The sequence below is a fragment of the Phyllostomus hastatus genome, unplaced genomic scaffold (assembly GCF_019186645.2).
Source record: "Phyllostomus hastatus isolate PE091 unplaced genomic scaffold, TTU_PhHast_1.1 phas_contig_38, whole genome shotgun sequence".
Classification (NCBI taxonomy): domain Eukaryota; kingdom Metazoa; phylum Chordata; class Mammalia; order Chiroptera; family Phyllostomidae; genus Phyllostomus; species Phyllostomus hastatus.
In genome coordinates, this window is record NW_025333869.1 from 39,197,918 (window position 1) to 39,222,027 (window position 24,110).

A 24,110-nucleotide genomic window follows, 5' to 3' on the forward strand; every position below is an offset into this window, starting at 1 on the left:
ATACATTCTTCACTTAAATGACTGCTTCCAGGGGAAAATTACTTATTGAAATAAATTATTCTTCTGTTCTGTATTCTTTTTTTAACATGTTTTATTTATTTATTTTTAGAGAGGGGAAGAAGGAATAAAGGGAGAGAAACATCAGTGTGTGGTTACCTCTCATGTGGCCCCTACTGGGGACCTGGCCTACCACCCAGGCATGTGCCCTGACTACAAATCTAACCCACAACCCTTTGGTTTTCTGGAAGGCACTCAATCCACTAAGCCACAAAAGCCAGAGCTCTTCTGTCATGTACTCTTAATTAACATTTGGAATAATCATAAGGTTCACATGTTTTGTTCATTAGTCCTATTTCTCATTAAAGTACCTTGCCTTATTGTTACTATATTTGTTTCTTTGCATGATTCTAGAGGTGAGAAAACAGATTTAACTTTAGAGTTATGACCACTCACAATCCTTGCAGAGATATTGGAAAAAAACATATTATTATTATACAAATTGGTCTATAGAGTAAAATATTTGAAATACTTATTGCAAATTAAATCTAAAATTAGAAATGGAAGAAGGCTATGCATATGACCTACCTTGCTTTCTAGAATATAAATCCCCTTTAAATCAACCAGAAACTCAGTAAACATAGAAAGATAAGTGAAGTTGTCAGAGATATGTTTGTTTTGTTACTACCATTAATATTGCCCCTATTTCTTTTTTAACTTTATTGTTATTTCTTTACACTGTTATAGATGTACCCATTCTCCCCCTTTGCTTACCTTCTCCCCACCCCCTGCTGTCCAGCCATCACCAGACTATTGTCTGTGTCCATGGGTTATGCGTATATATTCTTTGGCTAATCACTTACCTTCTTTCATCCAGTTCTCTGCCTCCACCTCTGCCCCTCTTTCTTTTCGCTATGCCCTTTCTTTTATATAACACTTCCTGTGGGCCTTTCATTAAATGAGGTGTTTTTACTGATTTATTCTCTGTCTGTGCATGAAAAGTTGCTTGAGATTTAAGTGCCCCTATTTCTTTTTGCTGTGCACTTTCTTTTATATTCAGTATACACTTCTGGTGAGCCTTGCATTAAATGAGGTGCTTTTGCTTATTTATTCTTTAACACATAGACTGCCTATGCATGAAAAGTTGCTTGAATTTTAAGTAAGATTTATTTAAATGGTACATATAAAATCAAAAACATATTTTACTGTAAATTAAACATAATTTCCATTATTTCTATAACAAATAAAATACAGAAAATTTGTTTAAAAAGAGAAAACACTTTTATTTGTTTTATTAATGTTTTATTAATTCATAAGTTTGACAAATTTTATTCCTCTACACTGTTAATTCTATGTGCAATTTTTAATTATCAAATTCCTGTAAACATAGTAAATTACATTTAGAAATTTGACATAAGATCTTCAGACTTCTAAAGGGGTAATTAAACATATCAAACAGGTGTTTTTCCTAGATGTTTAAGTAACTCAAGTTAATCAATCATACTCATATATGTATTAAATTAAATTATTTTAAATATTGAAATATTGTTTAAAAGCTTAGTCTAGGAAAGCTTAGGGACTTCTGGTTGAGGTGGAAGTATAGGTAAACATAGCTCACTCCTTACACAACAATATCAAAATTAAAACTAACTTATAAAACAACTATCACTCAGAACTGTTAGAAACTGAGTTGAATAAAAGTCTGATAACTATGGAATGAAAGAAACCACACCCATCCAGACTGGTAGGAGGGGCAGTGACTGACATGGAATGGGATGGTTTCACATCCACATGTGGTGGATAAAAATTTGGGAAGGATATCTCTGGAGCAAGGCATTCCAGCCCAACACAAGGCCACCCAGTACAGGGTTCCAGTGCCAGGAAGATAAGCCCCCATAACTTCTGGCTGCAAAAAACAGTAGGTATTGAGCAGGTAAAAGAATTTCCTGCTCAATTCCTGGGGATCTGCTGGAGTCTCATGCAGTTGCTCTTAAAGAACCCACACACAGACTTACTCAGATTCACTCCCACTGAGCTCCAGCACTGGGGTAGCAGCTTGAAAGGTACCAGTGGCATACAGGAAGGAACTGAAGTGCCTGGCATCAAGATGAGAGCTGGGGGACAGCTTTCTCCCAGACAGAAAGGTGGGTAGAGGCCATCGTGCCTTTTGTGAAGCCTCCCCACACAGACACACAGAGCCAGCAGGAGGTACTATATCTGAGACTCCATCAACCTGGCTAACACTGTTTGCCCTACCCTGGAGATCTGCTGAGGCTCTTTCCCACCCAACTTACAGCTGTTAACAGTGCTTTCCCATATGAATTCCTGGTCTTGGCTTATGCTTCACAACTTCTAAATCCTTTCAAACATACAACAGTTGGCCTCAGAGAGCCATAGCCCCATACTACTTGCTAAGTGTTCCCAGACACAGCACTAGCAGCAGACAGCCTAGGTTTATAGCTTGGCTTCACCTGGGAATCTCCAAGCTCAGCACAAGTAGCAGCCATCTCAGATTGCTTTATATCTCAGGCAGGGTGGCCCTGGGAAAAATACAGGCGAGAGCTGACCTTGGCCTGTACTGCCTGGAAAACCCCAGAGCCTGCCAATCCAGTGGACAGTTACAGACCACATCAGAGCACCACCACCCTGCCCCTACACTGCTGATCCTCCAAGGAGGGTAGAGGTTGGTGATCAGTGGTCACAGCCAGTCCTTGCTGTGACTGGCTTGGGTAAATCCATTCCATTGACTGTCACTATCAGCTGAGGCTCAACCAAAAGAGGAGGGTGTACTCAGCCCACACAAAGGGCACACTTCAAGTACCCAGAATCGGTGATAGTGGAGGCTGTACCACTGAACTCCACAGGAGACCTACTACATTAGGCCACGATGTCAACACAGGGAGTCATAGCAGCTCTACCTAATACATAGGAAAAACAGAGGGAGGCTGCCAAAATGAGGAGACTTAGAAACAGGGCCCAAATAAAAGAACATATCAAACTCCAGAAAAAGAACTAAATGAAATGGATATAAGCAATCTATCAGGTGCAGAATTCAAAACACTAGTTATAAGGATGCCTAAGGAACTTAGTAAGGACCTTAATAGCATAAAAAAATTAGAGACAAAGAACACACTAATTGAAATAAAGAACAATTTACAAGGAAATAGCAGTAAAGTAAATGGAACTGAGAGTCAAATTAATAATTTGGAACATAAGGAAGAAAATAAACAAACAACCAATCAGAAAAATGGAAGAAAAAAGAATGCAAAAAAACAAGGATATTGTAAGCCGGCTCTGAGTCAACTTCAAGCATTCCAACATTCTCATTATAGTATTGTTAGAATGAGAAGAGAAACTACAAGAACTTGGAAATCTATTTGAAAAAAAAAAAAGAAATAATGAAAGAAAACTTCCCAATTTGGGAAGGAAATAGACATGTAAGTCCAGGAAGCACAGAGAGTCCCAAAGAAGAGGGATGCAAAGAGGCCCACTCTAAGACACATCATAATTAAAATACCAAAGGTTAAAGATAAAGAGATAATCTTAAAAGCAGCAAGAGAAAAGTGGTTAGTTACCTACAGGGGAGTTTCCATAAATGTGTCAGTTGATTTCTCAAAATAAACTTTGCAGGCTGGAAGGGATTGGTAAGAACTATTCAAAGTCATGTAAATCAGGGACCTATAGCCAAAATTGTTTTACTCAGCAAAGCTATCGTTTAGAATTAAAGGGCAGGTAAAGAGCTTCCTAGACAAGAAAAAAATAAAGGAGTTCATCATCACCAAACCATTATTACATGAAATGTTAAATGGTCTTATTTAAGAAAAAGATCAGCCCTGGCTGGCGTAGCTCAGTGGATTGAGTGTGGGCTGTGAACCAAAGTGCCACAGGTTCGATTCCCAGTCAGGGCACATGCCTGGGTTGCAGGCCACAACCGCCAGCAACTGCACATTGATGTCTCTCTCTCTCTTTCTTCCTTCCTTCCCTCTTTAAAAATAAATAAATAAAATCTTAAAAAAGAAAAAGATCAAACCTATGAACAACAAAATAGCAAAAAATACATATCTATCAACAACTGAATCTAAAAAACAAGCTAAACAAACAAGAAGAACAGATATAGAATCATGGATATGAAGAGTTTTTGTTGGTTGTCAGATGGGAAAAGGAATGTGTGGGATAATGGGTGAAAAGGTGAAGGAATTAAGAAGTACAAATAAGTAGTTACAGAATAGCCATGGTGAAATAGAGTACAGTATAGGAAATGCAGTAGCTGAACAACTTATACACATGATTCATAGACATGAACAATTGTGTGGTGATTGCTAGAGGAAAGGTTTGCGTCACTGAGTGGAGGGGGCAAAAGGGGGAAAATTAGGACAACTGTAATAGCATAATCAATAAAATATAATTTAAAAATAAAAGCTTAGTCTCATCTTTTATTTTAAATCAATATTTAATAACAATGAAAACATCCTAAGTTGACATTTCACTAAAGAAAGAAAATTTACAGTCTCAAGTGAAGTTTTGTTAAAAAATTTGCAGCACAATTTACAATAGCCAAGTGCTAGAAGCAATGAAGTTGCCCATCACTAAATGAGTGGATCAAAAAACTGGTACATTTACAGAATGGAATACTACGCAGCAAAAAGAAAGAAGAATCTCCTACCCTTAGCAACAGCATGGATGGAAGTGGAAAACGTTATACTAAGTGAAATAAGTCAGGCAGTGAAAGAAAAACACCATATGATCTCATTTATAAGTGGAACCTAGTCAACAAAACAAAGAAGCAAGCAAAATATAACCAGAGACATTGAAATAAAGAACATACTGATGGTAACCAGAGGGGAAGGGGAGGGCAATAAGGGGGGCAAGAAGGGAAAGTGTTGTCAAGGAGCATGTATAAAGGACCCATGGACAAAGACAAAGGAAGGAAGGATTGAGGGTGGGCGCTGGTGGTGAGTGAGGTGGGGGAAAGTGATGGTGGAAAAGTGGAGACAATTGTACTTGAACAACAATAACAAATAAATAAATAAAAATGGGAAAGAAAACTTGTCATCATTGCCTTGCTAAAGATTTGATTTATTGTTACAGAGTTTAAGAAGAGTCCATGCTTCAGAGTTTCTAATTGATTCTAAAGGAGACACAGGTTAAGAAGTTGAGCCTATTCAAGAACGTTTTAGCCTCTTTTATTAAAAAAAATCACTCAGTCCACCTACACATTTTAAAAGAGTATGTTCCATGATTTTTGTTTTTCTAATTTCAAGCAGTGACATTTTTTTGTGAACAGCAGCTGCCTGATTAGATAGAGTCTATAATCTTTTCAATGGTGGGGGTGTACAGGAGATGAGCAAAACCTGGCTCATTTTTAAATGGCTGTTCTATAATTATATTTTTTAAAGTTTAATATGGTCTTTCTCTTTATTACAACTACATCAATTTGATGGTCTAAAAATAAAATCTTGCAGTATTCTGAGAGTACTAATTTTTATCACTTTCATATTTCTAAATTTGGATACACTATAATTCACTTAGAGTTTTATATTTTGCTATTTAGCCCAGCTGGTACAGTAAGCAAATGTTGATAATCATTTTCACATCACTAATATGACTTCCCTAGCTTGTTATCTTGTTCACTGATTTTTGCCAAAAAGAAATGCCTTGCGCTGCATTACGAATTCTGAGAGATAACTATGAATAAACTGTTTCCCCTCCCCTTTTATATTCTGTTTTGCATAAGTATGATCTTCTCTTTTTTTCTGTTGGGTTTTAGGTAAGTTGTGTGTTTCTTTTTTGTTCTTTGAATAGTTATAAAAATGTGATACTATATTTTAAAATATTGTGGTTTATGTTTCCAATTTAGTAAAATAGAATGAATAACCCCTTTATTATGCTTTAGTCTACGTGAACTCCCAGTGGCAGTAGGATGGAAAGTATTATTTATTGAGTAATTACATACCCTTCCCTGCATACATTACCTTATTTATTCCTCAAAATAATGTATATTACTGATTATAAGCATCTAGGAAACTTGCATAAGATCACAAAGTTAGAAAATATTGGGGCTAAGATTTTGAATATAGGTCTTTTGCTCTTTGAGTTGTATTAGTCATATATTGATGCGTGACAGTATTAAAAACAAAATGTTTTACAACAATACACATTTATCATTTCACAATTTCTTTGGGTCAGGAACTCAGGAGTAACAGAGCCTGGTTATCCACTTGTGGTCTCACAAGACTATAATCAAGGAAAATTGAACAACTACTTCCAGGAAAGTCCTGGAATGTTTTGGTAAAGAAGTTTTGAACACAAAAAGTTTTTTTCTTTTAATATATGAATTTTAGAATCTAAATTTTACTCAGTAACAGCTATATAATGGCTATGCTTACTGTTTACCTCACTGAAAACTGCATATTAGCTACATTTTTTACATTCAAGTTTGTTTTCATCAAATATTGTAATTTAGGAGCTTTGTTTATAGTTTCATTTGCAGGGAGTAACATGCAAGAGAAAGCAATAAACGCTCCTGGCTTAAACTGAGGAAAGATTATTATGAAAAATTTTACACAATTCCTATTATTATACATGTTTGATTAGCTGTTTTATAACAAGTAGTGGGTTCTGTGAACAGAGTCATTTTCTTTAATGTTTGGAATGAACCCACATGGTCATCTGCTCTTCCTGTAGAACTCACTTTTCTGCTTCCTTGAACTACGTTAATTAGAAAGGCAATGGTCTCTCCCCTTCCTAGTGCCACCTCCACAGCATTTTTAGAGAGTAATTCATTTGTGTTATAATTGCCAATTTGAATAGGTGAAAAACTGTTGCATAAAAGATTAAATATCCAATTATTATTTATACCATTTGCACATATATATTTAATTCCTATAGCACGCATTATGTATATGTATCTGTATGTACATGCATATGTGTGTATATCCTAATAGAACCAAACATAGGCTGGAGGTGAGTAATACGTGTTCAATCTAAAGATTACTACTGGTATGAATTTGTTGAAAAAGACCTTTTCTGGCCATCAAATCCAATTTCAGTTTATATGAGAAAAGTCAAAATTAGCTGAGGTTAGTAAATGGAAAGAGTGGTTATCACTCCCTAGTGATAACCAGCTGGATGGGTTGTTTATCAGTTGGAAAGCAGTGTAGGAAAACCAGGCCATGGAAATAAGGGGTTCTCTTTACAGTTTTATCTCGAGTAAGCATTCTCTCACTACATCTAACTTGCTAGAATGAATCTTTTGAATTCAAGTCCTTTAAGTTCATATAAATTTTTGGAGATTGCTTGGCTGTTCTATGCATTAACCGAACATGATAACACTAGCTTTTTGACAAGAACAGTAGACTTGATTTGAAAATGAGTCACTGTGCGTTAGCACCAAATGCTTTCCCTTTCAAAAGTGCAGTTAATCACAACAACAACAATAACTATAATTCACAATTTTCAAGTCCTTATTCCATACAAGGGACTGCAATCAGTACTTCCTTATGCATGTGGGTGTAGGGGAATAAAGTTGGTATAAAGAGTAAATTGTACTTGTTCATAGATATTTTACAGTATATTTATGTCTTCTTGAACTATTCTGCACAAACTTTTCTCATAATTAAAATGAAAGACTAGCTATGTAAAATAGTGAGAAAAAAGGCTGAAAATATACCTCAGTACTTTTATTTAGTACAAGTAGAGTCTACTTCAGTGGCAATACTTTATAATATGTTAATCTGGAAAGGTTGTGGGTAAAGATGAAAGAGCTGCAAGGTTATTTCTCTGAATTAATGATAGATTAATGAAGAAGACTAAATGCTAGATTGAATTCTCAATTTTGATGAAAAGGCCTCTACTTAGAAGCAAATGGTCCTCGATACCTACATCTTGAAGGAAGAAGCACAACACCCCCAATATTTTAGGATGTAAGAGACTGACTGTGACTGCTGATAAAAATATCAATAAATATTTAGGTGTGCTAATGTTGATATGTTTATTGTGTATTTTTTGTTTGCTTTTGCTCTGAATATAAGAACACAATTTTTTCAGATGCATACAAATGATGTTATGGTAGAAACACTGCCTCTACTGTGGTACAAATTTTGTCGTAATTGAAGGTGAGTAGGGTCATGTAATCTATCCATTACACATGGGTGGTAAATGGTGGATCCAGGGTCAAATCCTAAGTCTGTTTATTTCAGGGCCAGCTCTCTTAACATCTATGATATGAATATCAAAATCAGTTTTATTTCTTTACCCTGATTGTAGCCATTTATTATGAAGAAAGGAAATCTTTATGTAAGGAGAACTTCATCCTGAGTACCACCCATTCTAAAAGACAAGTCTCTTCAGAGTTAACACCTGTTGATTAATTTATCTCCCTTTTTCCATGCAATATGTCTCTTTACCTCTAGTAATAGTCCTAGCTCTGGTATACTCTCTGATAACAATAGAAACATCTGACTTCCTTATTATTGCTGCCTAGTGTATCCTATCCTTTTATTTTAATATATTGGTGTTTTTACATTTAAAAATGAAATTGGGGATGGGAATGGATATTAAATATCACATGGAAGAGGTTAAATAAAAGTTTTTACTGGACAAAAGGGAGGTTTGCAAAGTAGAGAGAAGGCAAGGGGACCACATTCTCCCAATCTGCCCAGATATTTGCTGGGAGGCTACTTACCAGCATTGTCTTAGAACATCAGCTGCCTAGATCTGGAAATTCTTTGACCTGTGGAAAGTTACAGTCCCCACTGCTATGGTGGAACAGAGGGAAGGCCCCATGGCTTAAAATTAACCTCAGCGTGGTCTCATCTATTGTGCTGAGAGGAGAATGGCAGACAGGGTTGTACAGACAAGTCTTAGTGAACAGCTATGTTCATTTTTTTCTTTATTTTAATTAACACTATTGCAGATGTCCCTATCCCCCTTCTTTACCCTAGTCCTTCCAGCCCCTGCTCTCCCTGTCTCTGTGAGTTTTACATATACATTCTTTGGCTATTCCCTTTATCTTCCCTTTACCTAGTCCTGCACCTCCTGACAGCTGTCAGTGTGTCCCATGTATCCATGCCTCTGTTTCTATTTTTTTGGTCAGTTTATTTTGTTCATTAGCTTCCACATATAAGTAAGACCATATGGTATTTGTGTTTCTCTGACTGGCTTATTTCACTTAGGGTAATAATCTGCATGTTTATCCATGATGTCACAAAGGTAAGATTGCTTTCTTTTTCATGGCCACATTGTATTCCATTGTACAAATGTACCACAGCTTTTGTGTCCTCTCACCTACTCATAGGTATTTGGTTTGTTTCCAGATCTTGGCTATTACAGGCAATTCTGCTGTGAACATAGGGGTGCCTATATTCTTTCAAATTGCTATTTCAGGATTCTTAGAATATGTTCTCCGAAGTGGGATCATTGGGCCAAAAGGCAGTTCTATTTCTCCACATCATCGTCAGCACTTGTTTGTTGATTTATTGATTATGTTGCCATTCTGACAGGTATGAGGTTTTATGTCATTGTGAGTTTTAATTTGCATGTGTATGATGATTAATGATGGAGAACATTTTTCATATGGCTTATTCATCATCTGTGTGTCCTATTCAGGTTCTTTGCCCATTTTTTAGTGGGATTATTTTTTTCCCTGGTGTTGAGCTGTATAGTTCTTAATATATTTTGGAGATTAACCCTTATAAGATGTATCATCAGTGAATAATGTTCTCCCACTCAGTGGATTCCTTTTCATTTTTTGATGGTTTTCTTTGCTGTGCTGATTTTCCCCAGAATCATGTCTCCCTTAGCTCTTCTCTCTTCCCTCTCTTACCTAAAGTTTTGGTATAGAGTGACACGGCATATGAAAATCTTGAGAGATTTTTGGCAATATAAGTGGAGTATTTTTCTGAAAGCAAAGCAAAGCTCTTCCTTTTTCAATACACTAGTGCTAGAAACACTTATAGTTGAGTTTCAATCACTGAAGAAAATAGGGTGAGGTAAGAGCAATAACAAAAAAATATTTAGATTGTCTCTATGAAACTAAAAAAAATCCTGAAATAAAACACAAGCCCACATACAATGTTTCAGTTTCAATGATTTAACAGTGCTGAAAAGAAAGGGCAACATTTTTGCACTGTTGGGGGAAATGCAGATTGGTGCAGCCACTGTGGAAACCAATATGGAGAATCTTCAAAAAATTAAAAATGGATCTGCTCTTTGACCCAGTGATCCCACTTCTGGGAATATATCTGAAGGAACCCAAAACATTAATTCAAAAGAACATAAGCACCCTTATGTTCATTGTAGCGTTATTTATAACCACCAAGATATGGAAGCAGCCCAAGTGTCCATCAGTAGATGAGTAGATCTACTCAACTATGGGACATTTACACAATGGAATACTACTTGACCATAACAAAGAAGAAAATTTTACCATTTACATCCATGGATGGACCTGGAGAATATTATGCAAAATGAAATAAGCCAGCCAGAGAAAGACAAATACCATATGATTTCACTCATATGTGGAATCTAATGAACAAACTGAACTAACAAGGAAAATGGGAACAGACTCATAGATGGAGAGCAGGATGGCAGCTTGTTGGGGGGAGGTTAGGGGATGGAGGGATCAAGCAAAAAGGAAAAAGGACTCATGGACATGGACAACAGTGTAGTGATTGCTGGGGGAGGGAGTATAAGGGGACAAAATGGTAATGGACAAAGTACAATGAAAATTAAATTTAAAATAACTGTTACAGACTTCTCTGGTTTTAATTCATCTGCATTACGAAGGAGAGTTTGTCACCCCTTCCTTTTGTGTGTCTGTGTGGTGTGTATGCATGCAGTAGAGAAACCTGCTGTTATTGGTATTATGTATTATTGACTCAAGTTATAAATGTTAATGTTAGTTGACTTACCTGTTGTACATTTCTTTGTTTTTTAATCAGAAAAAAAGACACTTAATTAGTTAATTAGATATTGAAATACAGGCCAAATAATTTTTCAGAGTTCAGTTGTATGAAATACTTGTAAACAGATGTGTACTGGGGCCTTAAATATATTTGTAAATCAAAACAAGCCATCATTGTCTCATCTATACTTTTAGATGAATTATCCGTAAGTTATTTGTTTGCCATTTCAGAAAAAAAGGAAGGGTAAGTTTTTATTTAGTATTTACTTGTATGTATGTGTGCTAATATGTGAAAAATTAGAAAAAATAATCTGCCATTTAGAAAAAAATATGTGTACCTGAGAGTAGGTATGTTTAAATATTATTTATTATTACAAAAGAGCAATGGTTCATTCAACATTCCCTAGGCAGATAAAGCTCATTATAAAATATGATAGAAAAATATTATAGATTATTAGTACAATATATTTGCTGAGAAAAATCTTCCAAAGTACCACAGTTTTATTTGTAATTATGCAATGATATAACATTTAGGCTGATTTTCAAAGAAAATGCAGCAGATACATTTTGCATGACTATTTTTCAGGCTAGATTCAAATTTATAGATTGCCTATATATTCTTGTATGCTATACCAGGCAATGAGTTCTCTAGATATATGCCATTTACTCTAATGTCTCTAGGAGCATACATTTTATTTGCATAACCACATTTCCTTTATATGCCATAAGTTTAGCAAAATGGATCAACTGAAAACTATTGCCCTAAGCTATGTTGCATTTTCTTTAGCAAAAGAGACCATTGCTGTATGGGGGGAAATGAAATCTGAATTGGATCAGTGCTGCTTGTGTGAAACTTATAAAATGCATGGGATCTTTAACAGGTGAGGAAAAAGTAGAGCTCTTATTCATCAATTCAGCTCACTGAGAAAATTATAAGAAAGCAAGGATCAAAATGTTGCTTTGGAATACTGTGTTGCTCTACTCAAGTACCTCAGACATGTCTTAAAGAAGAATGGCTTCTATTGTGTGCCTGAATGTTAGTTTTATCTGTCACATTAAGATTTATGTTTTATGGATTTGCCCCAAGATAAAAGAAAAAAAGAAGCGGTTCTCACCAAGGGAGACTGCTACTTCTTTATCTCTTCTTTTCTCTTATTTTTGGGATATCTCTTTTCTTATCAGAAGTACCCACTTCTGTTATTACAGACATTTTCTTTTGATCAGGATAAAATTCAGTGATAATACGTGTGAGAAGTGATGTACAGGGAGGGAACAGAGTCATGTTGCTAAAGGCAAACAAGAAGTAGATGATGAAATTCACTAAGTATTTGAATCTCTGCCTCCTGCTTTCATCTCCCCAAAATATCCTTTATAAATGGCACAATAAAAATATGTGCCTTTTTGAAAAAGGGCATTTTTCTGTATCATGCCAAATATAAACTTGAATAATTTGTGCTTTAAAATAGATCTGCAAGTTAGCCAGCATATTACTTTTATTTAAAAACGTGGGATATCTGTAATAGTGTAAACAAGCTAAATAATGATCTATTTCTCAGGGCCATGTGAAGATTAAATAAAATAATGTACATTAAGTGCTAAACATAGTTTTTCTTAATTAAAAAATTCTGGATACATGGTGAAAATAAAATAAAATAGTAAAAAGAATGAATACAAGCAGAGTATATTTTCAAATAACTTTCTTTGGTTTCCAGGTACCATTCTGGTGGATAACATGCTGATCAAAGGGACCGCTGGAGGACCAAACCCCACCATAGAACTCTCTTTAAAGGACAACGTGGATTACTGGGTGCTGTTGGATCCTGTTAAGCAAATGCTTCTCCTGAACAGTACGGGCAGAGTTCTGGATAGAGATGTTAGTGAAGTTTTCTTTGTGTTACAACTTTATTTTACTTTAATTATCTGTACATGTTTGTGTTTGTTGATATATCAAATTTTCTTTGTGTAATTTGACTTTATTTCTTATGCTCCTCAACAAAAACATTTTTTAAACTTTCTGAAAGAAGAATAAGAAAGGAAGGGACCATGTGTATCTGAGAGAACCATTGAATCCTCCTTCTATAATCCTGGAAGCTCATCAGGTTTCAGAACTGGGAGAGAATAGAGTGGTCAGAATAAAGGATCAGTAACCTTGGAAAAGTGGGATAAGCACAGAGATTTTCTATGGTGAGGTTTAAACATGCAACTAGTCACTGACTTGAGGACAGAGAGTTCGGTAGGAATAAATGGACAGCCGCTTTTGCAAGCAGTAAGCATTGGTTGAGGGGCCAGCTTGTGGTGATATGCTATTACAACTGCAAGAAAACTAAAGAAGGTGAAAGTTGCTCACCCATTTCCTGACAATGTCCCCATCCAGCTGCTCCAGTTCAGCCATTCTAAAGTAGCATGGCCTCAGTATTTAGTTAAGAACAGATAAATTACCAAAGTCATTGAATGTCTCATTTCTGAAAAAGGTTAAAAACTTGAGTATATTTATTTTAATTTAACTTTATTCTCATTTATTTGCAATTCAGTCTTGTGTACAGAATAGAATATGTGAGTAGTGGGGGTTTTAATAACTGGTAGTAATTGTACAGGACCTTGGGAAAGCTCAAGGAGTACATCTAAACATGTCTACTCCCAAATTTCCAGTTTATAAAATTCAAATGTCAGATATTCAGTTTAGTGAACCAGAGTCATCTCAACACCTTGTGCATGATTTATGATCCATTTTCCAATATGGCATAAACTAGATGATGCCTACCCTATTTCACATCTAAAATTCAGAGTATTTAAGAGGCTTTGTGGTGTGATGGGCAGTACATAGGACCCTCTCACCAGAGTGTGCTGCCTTTGCATACTTGGGGAGACCCACAATTTAGTTCTCTGAGCAGTGGTGGCAAATATGAAACTTGAGTAGCAGTGGAGGATAGGAATGGGGCTGTTGGGATCAATATAGGGAAAATAAGTAAATTTTAATGCTGTCCCCATTCCCACCACTGCCTGCTACTCACTATGTCTTTTATCACAGCAACATTCCTTATATACCATAGTTTATCATTTTGGCTGGGTGCCTAAGGTCTAAAATGGAATAAAGACAGATGCTATTTTCAAAATCTCTTGTCTTAATTTATCTTATAATAAATCTTAATTTTTATAAAAATAATCTGGACAATGATACAAGCTAGCAAACTGTAAGATTCCCCCATCCCCTGGCCCTGCCACCTTACTCACAGACATCCTTTATTGGCCCTATTTAGGTACACCCATGTCCAAGTCTCATGCATTTTATAGCATGTTAGAAGAATTATGGGATGTTTATCAATTTGAGACCACTGTAATTTTACATTTTGTATCCTTTTTTAAAGTCACCTTATAGATGATTATGATAATTTACTGGTTCACTAAAAAATTACTTTTTGGAGCCTATTTCCTTACATTTAAAATACAAATTTTAGACTTGAATTAAAAGTAGAGAGAAAGGATATTGTTTAGTATAAATAAATGATCGTCCATATATTCAGCATATAATATTGTTTAAATTTTAATTACTTCCCAAAATTGTATTTACTTTTCAAGATAAGTATCTGCTTGGTATTATTTTTTAAATTTTAAATATGGTCATTATTTATTGGACATTGGCTAAACTGAAACAGTGTCATAGGAATACACTTAAAAATGATTTGACATGAAAGTAATAATTGCAAAAATATGCACAGGTATCATTTAAAGAAAAATCCAGGCTGGTTCTTTAACCTAATAATGAAATAAAGTTTCTATTCTATGGTCAAGTTAAATCTGCGAAGATGCTCTGCTAATTAGAGTGTTGCCAGTGATCACCCAACTGAAATTAGCTAAAGATGGTGGAGACTAGGTCATCTAAAGAATATTAAAAATAACATCAATATTACAAAGGAAAATTTGTAAATTAATAAAACTCCACATGCTTACATACTAGGAATGTATTTACCATTTGGCAAATAAACTTATTGAAATAATACTAAGACATTGAATAGAAGATGCTCTAAGCCATAGTAATATGAAAATTTAAGCCTATATAGTTAAATAATGTCATACCAGAGATTTATCGTTACCATCTTGCACAGGTACTTCCACTTGCTGGTGAGATTTACATAATTAAATTAAATGAAAGACACAGGACTTGAACCTTTGTATGAGTAGGAACTTTTTAGCTTTCACATTTTTTTTTGTATTTTGTTTTCATTCCTATTGTTGTTGTTATTGTTACATATTTTATTGGTTCACTGTTATAGTATATTTGGTTTATATGCAGAAAGTTTCATCTAGAAACTATAAATGAATTCCACACAGCTAATTAACAAAAAGTCAGGTTACCAAAAGCTTGTTTTTTAATATTAGGGAGTTCTCCTTGGATAAAGGTGTGAATTAAATTTAAACAAGAAGTTAGAAGTGTAAGTGTAAAAATAAAGCAAAGGATCATGTGGAAGAAATAGAAGTATAGGTGTAGTGTAGAAAAAGGAATGTAGAAGAAGTACAAATTGTAAGAAGAATTGTAAGTGAAATTCAGAGCTGCTAGATGGTAATAGAGGCCATCAAATTAAAGAGTAACCATAAATGGGGGAAAAGACAACCTCTTGTTAGAAACTACTAAATCTCTATATTGGGAATACATTGATCATCAAAATGTATTTCACCAGAATTAAGTTTCCAAGAATCAAGAAAAGAATGATAATTGGCTGAAATACAGTTTTTGACTTATGGCTTTGTCAGTGTTTTCATCTTTGGGAGGTGGAGCACTTAGGATTCTGATAAAATCTATATCCTCATTCCTCAGGAAAAAATTTATTTGCAATCATTTTCAAGAGTTTTACTAACTACCTAGGTTACAGAGCCCAAGTTATAGATCTTGCCTTGGTTAGATAATCTTCCTCTTCTTCTTCTACTTCTTCTTAAGTCTCAAATTGTTAGGGAATCTTGTATCTCAAAATTAGTAATTCTAAACAGAAGTAAGAGAAAGAATAATCATTTACCACATATGAATTTTTGTCACATCTCACTGGAGTAACTTTCTATAGACTTAATGATTTCTTTAGATTTTAGATACTTGTTATTTTCCATAACAGAAGTAATATTTATATGAATTTCAAAAATCAAATCTTAATTTAACTTCTTCAGTGCAGTTCACATGTCCTAGATTACCTTTTTTAAAATTGTTTTAAATTTATCTTACTGCTGCTACAGTGGTTTTTTTCTTTTAAATCAGCATGTAAAGGTTTTTGTCCTGAAAATTCTTAACCCCAGGCCCATCTATTTTATGCATAGTAAGACCATTGCTGCTAGAAAAGTGTATAGAAATCACTGCTTTTAGTCTAAATCTCATCAAATTGAATTTCATTTAATTGTAAAATGGTATAAATTTGGTAGTAAATATATCAAAAAAGAAAACAAATCAATGGGTAGGGATTATTTAAAATATCAGTATCATAAACATGAAAAATAATTTGATTTTGGCCAAGTGAAAATTTACCTAGGACAGAGAAAAATTACGTAGCCTTAGACCATATAGTCTCTAACCCCTGCCTTTCTCTGTGCATATCCTGCATTTTTGTCCCTGCAGAGTAGATTCCTTTATACACATAATTTTGCTTTCCTGTTTTTTTTTTTTTGGTTTGCACTTGACTTTAGCTCTTATTAATGTGCAGTCCACTGTGACTCTTTATAAGCTTTCAATGCAATGCAGACTAACTATATTCACTGTTTTGTTTTGTTTTGTTTTATTATCTAATTAGTGAAAGGCAGCATCTAAAAACTTACGGGCTTTAATCAATTTTAGCTAAGGAGGTGAGAGTGAGGTCATGTGATAGGTCCATGTTCAATTATACCTGCCCGTGCAGCAGTGGGTAAGGGAAGTGTATTTTCCAGGAATGGCATTCCAAATCATGTTTTCTACATGTGGTTCAACAAGGCCATAAACTTTCTCTTAATGGAAATATCTGGGCACTTATGGCTGCATCGAGCTAAAGGAAAAAATTAAGTAAATTACAAATATTTTAAGATTAATTATTAAAATACAAGCTTGCAAACTCATAATTTTTATGAAGATTCTGGGGAAAATATGAACAGATAAATTCCTAAGCTCAAAATATTTATATTTAATTAGAAAACTTTTGTATGATATTGTATATATTTGAGCTGTTGAAAATTTTCAAACTTAGTCTATAGGCCTTGTCCTGATTGTTATTAATTTTTATTCCTTTTTTTATTAATGTTCACTAAAGTTACATGAAATTTCTTCAAAAAAGACAGAGAGAGAGAGTTATGATGATAAAACAACCAAAAAATGCCATCTGACATGAAAATTAAGTCTCAGTAATGAAGGATCATCACATAAGATTTTTGAAATGTTAAAACATTGTCTTACTTGGCCAATATTCTCTAAGTTCTGTTTGGCATGGGATAATAATGGCTGTGATAACATCAATAATTAAAATAATAATAGAAAGATATAATTCTGGCACAGTCTCATTATACTTACTTCAAAACTCTGAGCAAACTTCTAAAAACTTAGAAGAGAGAAAAATTATTTTCATGGCAATTCCAAGTACCTTAGCATCCCTTCTTTCAGAATCTTTGTTGGTTGCTTCACAAAAGTTTTGACCTCTATGCCCAGACCAGTATCTATTCAACTAAGCTTCACAGGGTATCTTTCATTTGCATTGTCAGCATGACTCCAGTACAAGCCCTCCTAGTTCTCACTTGTACTTTTGGACTAACTCCTAGTAGCTCTTTCTACAGCATTTCATGTCCCAACCTAATCTAGGTTTAGTGCCCCACAACAGAGTCCGGACCTTGTCAGTAGAGGACGTTTCATTGCAAACTGGTTTATCTGGCTCTTCAGGTTTCCTAGATACCAGCTGCAACTTTCTATCTCACTTCTTTAATTTAGAAACATATAGACTCTAATCTAGAAAAACTAAACTGGGTTGTTCCCTAAATAGCGTCAATTTTTTTCTTATTATGCCTTTTCTAATGTGCTTTTGAACCTATGCTTTAAAATTACCTTTATTCACTGTTATCAGTTGAATGTTATTTACTACCAAGACATACCTTAAATGCTACTCTCTACATTAAAGATTTCCTAAAGGTAACACTAGTATGTAATTTTTTTCTTTAAACTCCCATACCTGCAAAACTCTTTTTTTGGCTTGCATTATAATAATATATTTTTATCTCATATTAGTTTTATAGGACTGAGTGTACAAGAACTATATAAATATAAATATAAATCCAAATTGAGCTATCTGTATAATAAATATAGTTAAATAAATAGAATGTCCTTACTTATTCTGAAAGAAATCTACAGATATATCTAAATATTATATATACTAGCCCTGGCTGGTGTAGCTCAGTGGATTGAGCTAGGGCTGTGAACCAAAGAATAGCAGGTTCGATTCCCAGTCAGGGCACATGCCTGTGTTGCAGGCCACAGCCCCCAGCAACCGCATATTGATGTTTCTCTCTCTCTCTCTTTCTCCCTCCCTTCTCTCTCTAAAAATAAATAAATAAAATCATAAAAAATAAAAAATAAATAAAATAAATAAATATTATATATACTTAATTATATTTCCAAATCCATGCTTTTCTTCTTTAGGTGACTTCTATAAGTCCACTGTGAAAGATTAATTTGTGAAGGACACTCAAAATTCTGATGAGCCATTTCCTTTACATTTGTTTCATTATTTAAAAATCATTTCTAAAGCAAACTATGTTTTTTTTACTTTCAAACTCTTCCAGTTTATTTGTGAAATGATGAAGTTTTGTTTTGGTTTGGTTTATTTTGTTTTGTTTTGTGAAGGTGGTTAGTGCAGAACATAAAAATCTTGGCAAAAACATTTTATTCCTCTGAGGATTGAATAAGTTTTGCCTTTGCTTTATAAAAAAAATCAGTTCTTATAGAGGTTTGCTAAAAAATGTTCCCACTAAATATTCCCCTTAGATTGAAATTGTGTGTTATAATCAATGCCATAGTATGAATAAACTCACTATAAAAATTTAGCTTAGCATGTTGAATCCTAATTGATTTCTGAAAAACTAATGTAATTTTCGATTTTTGTCTTTTCTTCAAATTACAAAATTCATATATATTTGTTGGAAAATTTTATTCTCTTACTTTCTACCCAACTCTACTTTTTAAGGATAACCCATACCAATTGTTGAAACATATTATTCCTGAATTTTATCTATGTATATTAAAATCTATACACACATATACACAAACATGGAAATATGCAAATCTGCTTTAAAGTATTATGTTAAACATTTATTTTTAACCTGGCTGGCGTAGCTCAGTGGATTAAGTGTGGGCTGCAAACCAAAGCATCGCAGGTTCAATTCCCAGTCAGGGCACATGCTTGGGTTGCACCCACGGCCCCCAGCAACTGCACATTGATGTTCCTCTCTCTCTTTCTCCCTCCCTTCCCTCTCTAAAAATAAATAAATACAAATCTTAAAAAAAAACATTTAAAAAAACATTTATTTTTAAACTGGGAGAATAGTTTGCATGTATAGGAATATATGAATTTTGGTTATTTTAAATAATTATCTCCAAATTTATACACACTTTTTTCTTTGTTTAATAAATGAAAAAACTTGAGAAAATTAGAGGAAATAAAGTTGCTCTGGCTTATTTTTTCCACTAGTTATGAAAGATAAACTAAATTTCCCTAAGACATTCCTAAGCATGTTGGACTCCCTGAACTCTCACTAATCGATTTAGTAGAACTGCACTTGATGTATTTATGACCTTCTTAAACAGCAGAGTAGAATCTATTCCAAAGTGAAATTACAATGTGTGTTATATATTAGCTACAGGGAATTCTTGCCTTCAACATGATCCATTATGGCTGGAATTTATTGCAAGCTAAGTTCTATCCATACTGCTAACAGTTGCATAGAGAGCTAAAGTTGAGAGTGGCAAGAGTTCTAGATGACCTGGATATTTCTAATTTATGGGCACTTAGCAGGACTAAGTGGCCTCAGTGCATTGTGCGTTTGATAGTCTACTTGCAAAGATGGTGACCTTTCCATCCTAGTGCTTCCACTCAGCATAGAATTAGAGGTGGGGATAAAATGGTTTTATAGGTCTCTCTTGCAATATTTAGAAAACAAATAACCTTAGAAGGACATGATTCAATTGATTGTCTTTTAGAAGGTGTGCCAATGGCTAATAGTACAGGTATTTATTGTTTTTTATTTTACTATTGAAATATGCAATACTTTTCTTAAATCATCATTAAAGCAAACACTCTAAAATTGGTAGTAAAGATAGAGGTCATCTAATAAAATTATTTCTAGAAATCTAAGAACTAGTCTTAATAAATAATCTTTTTTTCCTCAAGCTTGTACATTTTTAGTGATGGGGCTTGCCTTGTTGTAGGATAGTCCATTCTATTCTGTACTATTGTGGATTAATAGAAAACCTCTATTTATATTGAAAACATAATACTTCGTAATACTTTTGTTCATTGTTCTTATTTTACTTCCTGGAACTACAATGAATAAACTAAAATCTCACCAGAACATTTCACAACAACCAGCCAGATGTTTAGTGAATATTATGTTTTTTAGCTTAAACATCCTCAAATTTTATCATGTATTTGAAGGTATTGAGATTTCATATCTTATTCACCCAGAATATGGTGCTCATTATAATCCACCTATCTCTGCATCTATTATTATTAATGAATATAAAGTTTATATTATTTTTCCATAACCCATTTACAGTGTTGGCATATGAAGTCAACTTTCACTCATATAATCCTGAATTATATTTTACATTAATGTATGTAGCCATTTAATATATTTTGGTAATTAAATATTTTTCAAATATATATTTAAATCTATTTTTTAAATATAGCATATTAACTATACTTATTTGTTTTTTTAAAGATTTTATTTATTTATATTTGGAGAAAAGGGAAAGAAGGGAGAGAAACATCAATATGTGGCTGCCTCTCAAGCACCACCAACTTGGGACCTGTTCCACAACCCAGGCATGTGCTCTGACTGGGAATTGTACTGGCAACCTTTTGGTTTGCAGACTGCCACTCAATTCACTGAGCCACACCAGCCAGGGCACTATACGTATTTTTATAAGTTACTCTGACATATTAAAATGATTTGAACCTTGACTTTTGCCATTAAAATATACTTTACATACTTCTGAGCTTTGTGACATTCACAGATTTTATACACATGACTTTGATGCCTTCATTTATGTCAGCAATTAAAAATGGAATGGGATAGATATTAGAACACAGTTATATGGCACTTCACTAGAGACCCTCCTTGATATGTTAATGATGCTTCCATTTATATTTTCTAAGTACAATTATTTAGCCAAGGACAAATGAATTCAACTAACTTTTGCTTTATTGGTTGTATAATCATCAGATTAAACATGTTTGCTTCAGTTTAGATATAGTTTTCACAACATCCTTGTTTAGAAATGTGACATGTGACATTTTTAATGAACATATCCTAGCTTCCAAAAATCATTCATCTATTTTTAAATTGATTTTAATCCAAATATTTAATAATTTATTTAAAATCCAATATTATAAGTATGTGTATTATAGGGTTCATGTTTTTCACTTTTTTGGATATTTAACCTTGTTATAAATTAAAAATATAATTTACATATATTATGTGTTAATATGTATCTAGCATAAAGTAATGTCACATAATACTTATAATGATTCTATTATACAATGCTTATTCTTATCTCCATTTATTGAGATGAGAACACTAAGCACAGAGAGATTTTGCCTCTAGATAATAGAGTTAGTAAGCTATGGAACTAAGTCTGGAAGCCAAGCAGACTCAAGTACACACAGTCATCTGTCCTAGGCTCAATGCTAGCTCCTGGATAGGAGATTCAGCCATGATCAAAACAGTGCCTCGGGTTTTGTGAAGCTTTCAGTCTAGTGAAGGGAGAAAAATTAAAACAAATACATAAAATATGTAATATGCCAAGTGGTGGATGAAAAATGCAATGCAGAAAAATAAGTAGTGAAAGGAGAATTAGAAAAGAGATTTCTAGCCATAGATATGGTATTTTAGATGGGGTGGTAAGAACAGGCCATGTTGATAAAATGATATACTTAGAGGAAAAATTTTATAAGCTTGAAACAAATTTTTAAAATCACAAACATACATTTGTTAGTATTAAATACTTTGACTCTGGAGTCAAGGAGTTGTAGGCATGCAACCTAATTCTGTAAGTCTTAAGCCATAGAATCTGAGTAAATGGGTTCTGCTTTGAAGATACTTTTCCCCTTCACCAAATTTACCATAAAAAATAATTAGACAATTTAGCACATATTTAGGTATATAGTATTTATTGAAGTGTAGTTTATAGTGATAAAGACTGACAACATAAAAAATCTCAATCATAAGTTTTTACTTAGACAAATCATACTTGTAGATTTAAAGTAGAGTGAGTATGGCTAAATCACAAAGTATTACAGTAAAACTACATTTACAGATATGGGATGATATTCACTGTGTATGTATGATAAATGTATATTTGGAGAGGGGGAAATCAGTAAAATAAGCATTTAAATGCATAGAATGATTATGTGTGGTTGAATTGTGAATGGATTCTCTTTTGTTTTGCATTTTAATTTTATCAGCTATTAGCATATGATACTTTAGCAAAAATATAAATGGACAAAAATGTTATACAATCCTTCTCCAAGGATTTTGTGATTAACACATTGTTTTTATAAATTAGAGCTTCATATTATTGCTTTTTTAACTTTTGGAAGGACAAAATTTGTTTTATCCCATCAAATCTCAGCATTAATTTTGTCACGTATTTATCACCAGTCCTTTAATTGTGAACAGAATGCTACTTAATACCTTATGTTTTGAGACACAAAATTGAATAATTGTAATTGTCTTCTCTTGTCCTTAAACTTGTGTGAAATGGATCAATTTTTTGTAGATTATTATGTAAAAACGAACAAGCATAGAACATTTTATTAAATAAGTCCTTTGACAGTAATAAGAAGCTTCAATTTCAAAAGTTTTTTTTAAAGATTCAATTTCTGCATTGCAGCCACCAAATAATATACACTCCATCGTGGTGAAAGTCCAGTGTGTCAACAAAAAAGTGGGCACCGTTATCTTCCACGAAGTTCGAATAGTGGTCAGAGACAGGAATGACAACTCACCTGAATTCAAGCATGAAAGCTACTATGCCACAGTGAATGAGGTCAGTTTCTGTGTACTCTCTGTGTTTTTTTATACATATGGCTAACTGTATAATATATATATGGTTTAAAATTATTTACAAATATCAAGAAAACATTTGAAAGAATAATTTGTTAGAAGAAACAGGGTCTGGATGACTTCAGACATAATTTTAGGAATATACTTTGTTATAGAAAAATTGATTTATTTATAATAATGATCAAAATTTTAATATTCATAATCATCTTGGACAATTTTATCCCTGATTACACATGCTTGCTTACTGAGGCTCCATGGGAGATATTTATTCTCATGGTAAGATGATAGATGATGCATTAATTTATTTTCATATCACTGAAGTGGTAGCAGCAAGTAAATCCTGTAAGACAATATATATTTAAAATTCTATTAATAAAAGTTATTTCCTCAATTTTAAGATCAAGGTTTGGCAAATTCAAAATATTTTATTATAAATCACAACTAAATTCTTATAAGAAAATGTTGATCAAATTATAAAAATATTTTGAACATAATATAATTGCTTTTATTAGTTTATTTGCTTTGTTTTATTTTTAGCCAAATCCATGAGTGAAGTACTCCTTTTATATTTTCTTAAAAATAACCATTACTCTATTGTCATTATTTTCTTATTCCATTAAGTTAGAAAATATTTCTGAAGTCCCTCTAATATCACCTATTTTATATACTTTAACAAAAAAACCTACATTTTAGCAGTTCTCTATGTTCCAGATGATTTTTTTTAACCTTAACAATATGTGCCTTCTTTAAAGGAGGAAATCAGTACAGTTTGGGTATTAAATGTAGCATTGACTCTTTAACCTCTATAAGCTTCTTGAAATTATTAAAATGCATCTCATTTATCTCAACATTCTTCTATTCATAAAAAATTTAAGAAATGGTACATATCATAATCTGAGATTTTATAGTTTGTAATTTTGATGTGGTTGTGTTTACC

General features: G+C 33.4%; 1 protein-coding gene across 1 annotated transcript in view; it reads left to right on the forward strand.

The window, feature by feature from the left end:
• PCDH15 (protocadherin related 15) overlaps positions 1 to 24,110 on the forward strand; it is a 782,416-nt gene that overhangs the window by 304,853 nt on the left and 453,453 nt on the right. The window contains exons 5-6 of the mRNA XM_045842279.1: positions 12,613 to 12,773; positions 23,001 to 23,156. Of these exons, the coding sequence (XP_045698235.1) occupies positions 12,613 to 12,773; positions 23,001 to 23,156 (317 nt within the window). The remainder of the gene's footprint in view (positions 1 to 12,612; positions 12,774 to 23,000; positions 23,157 to 24,110) is intronic.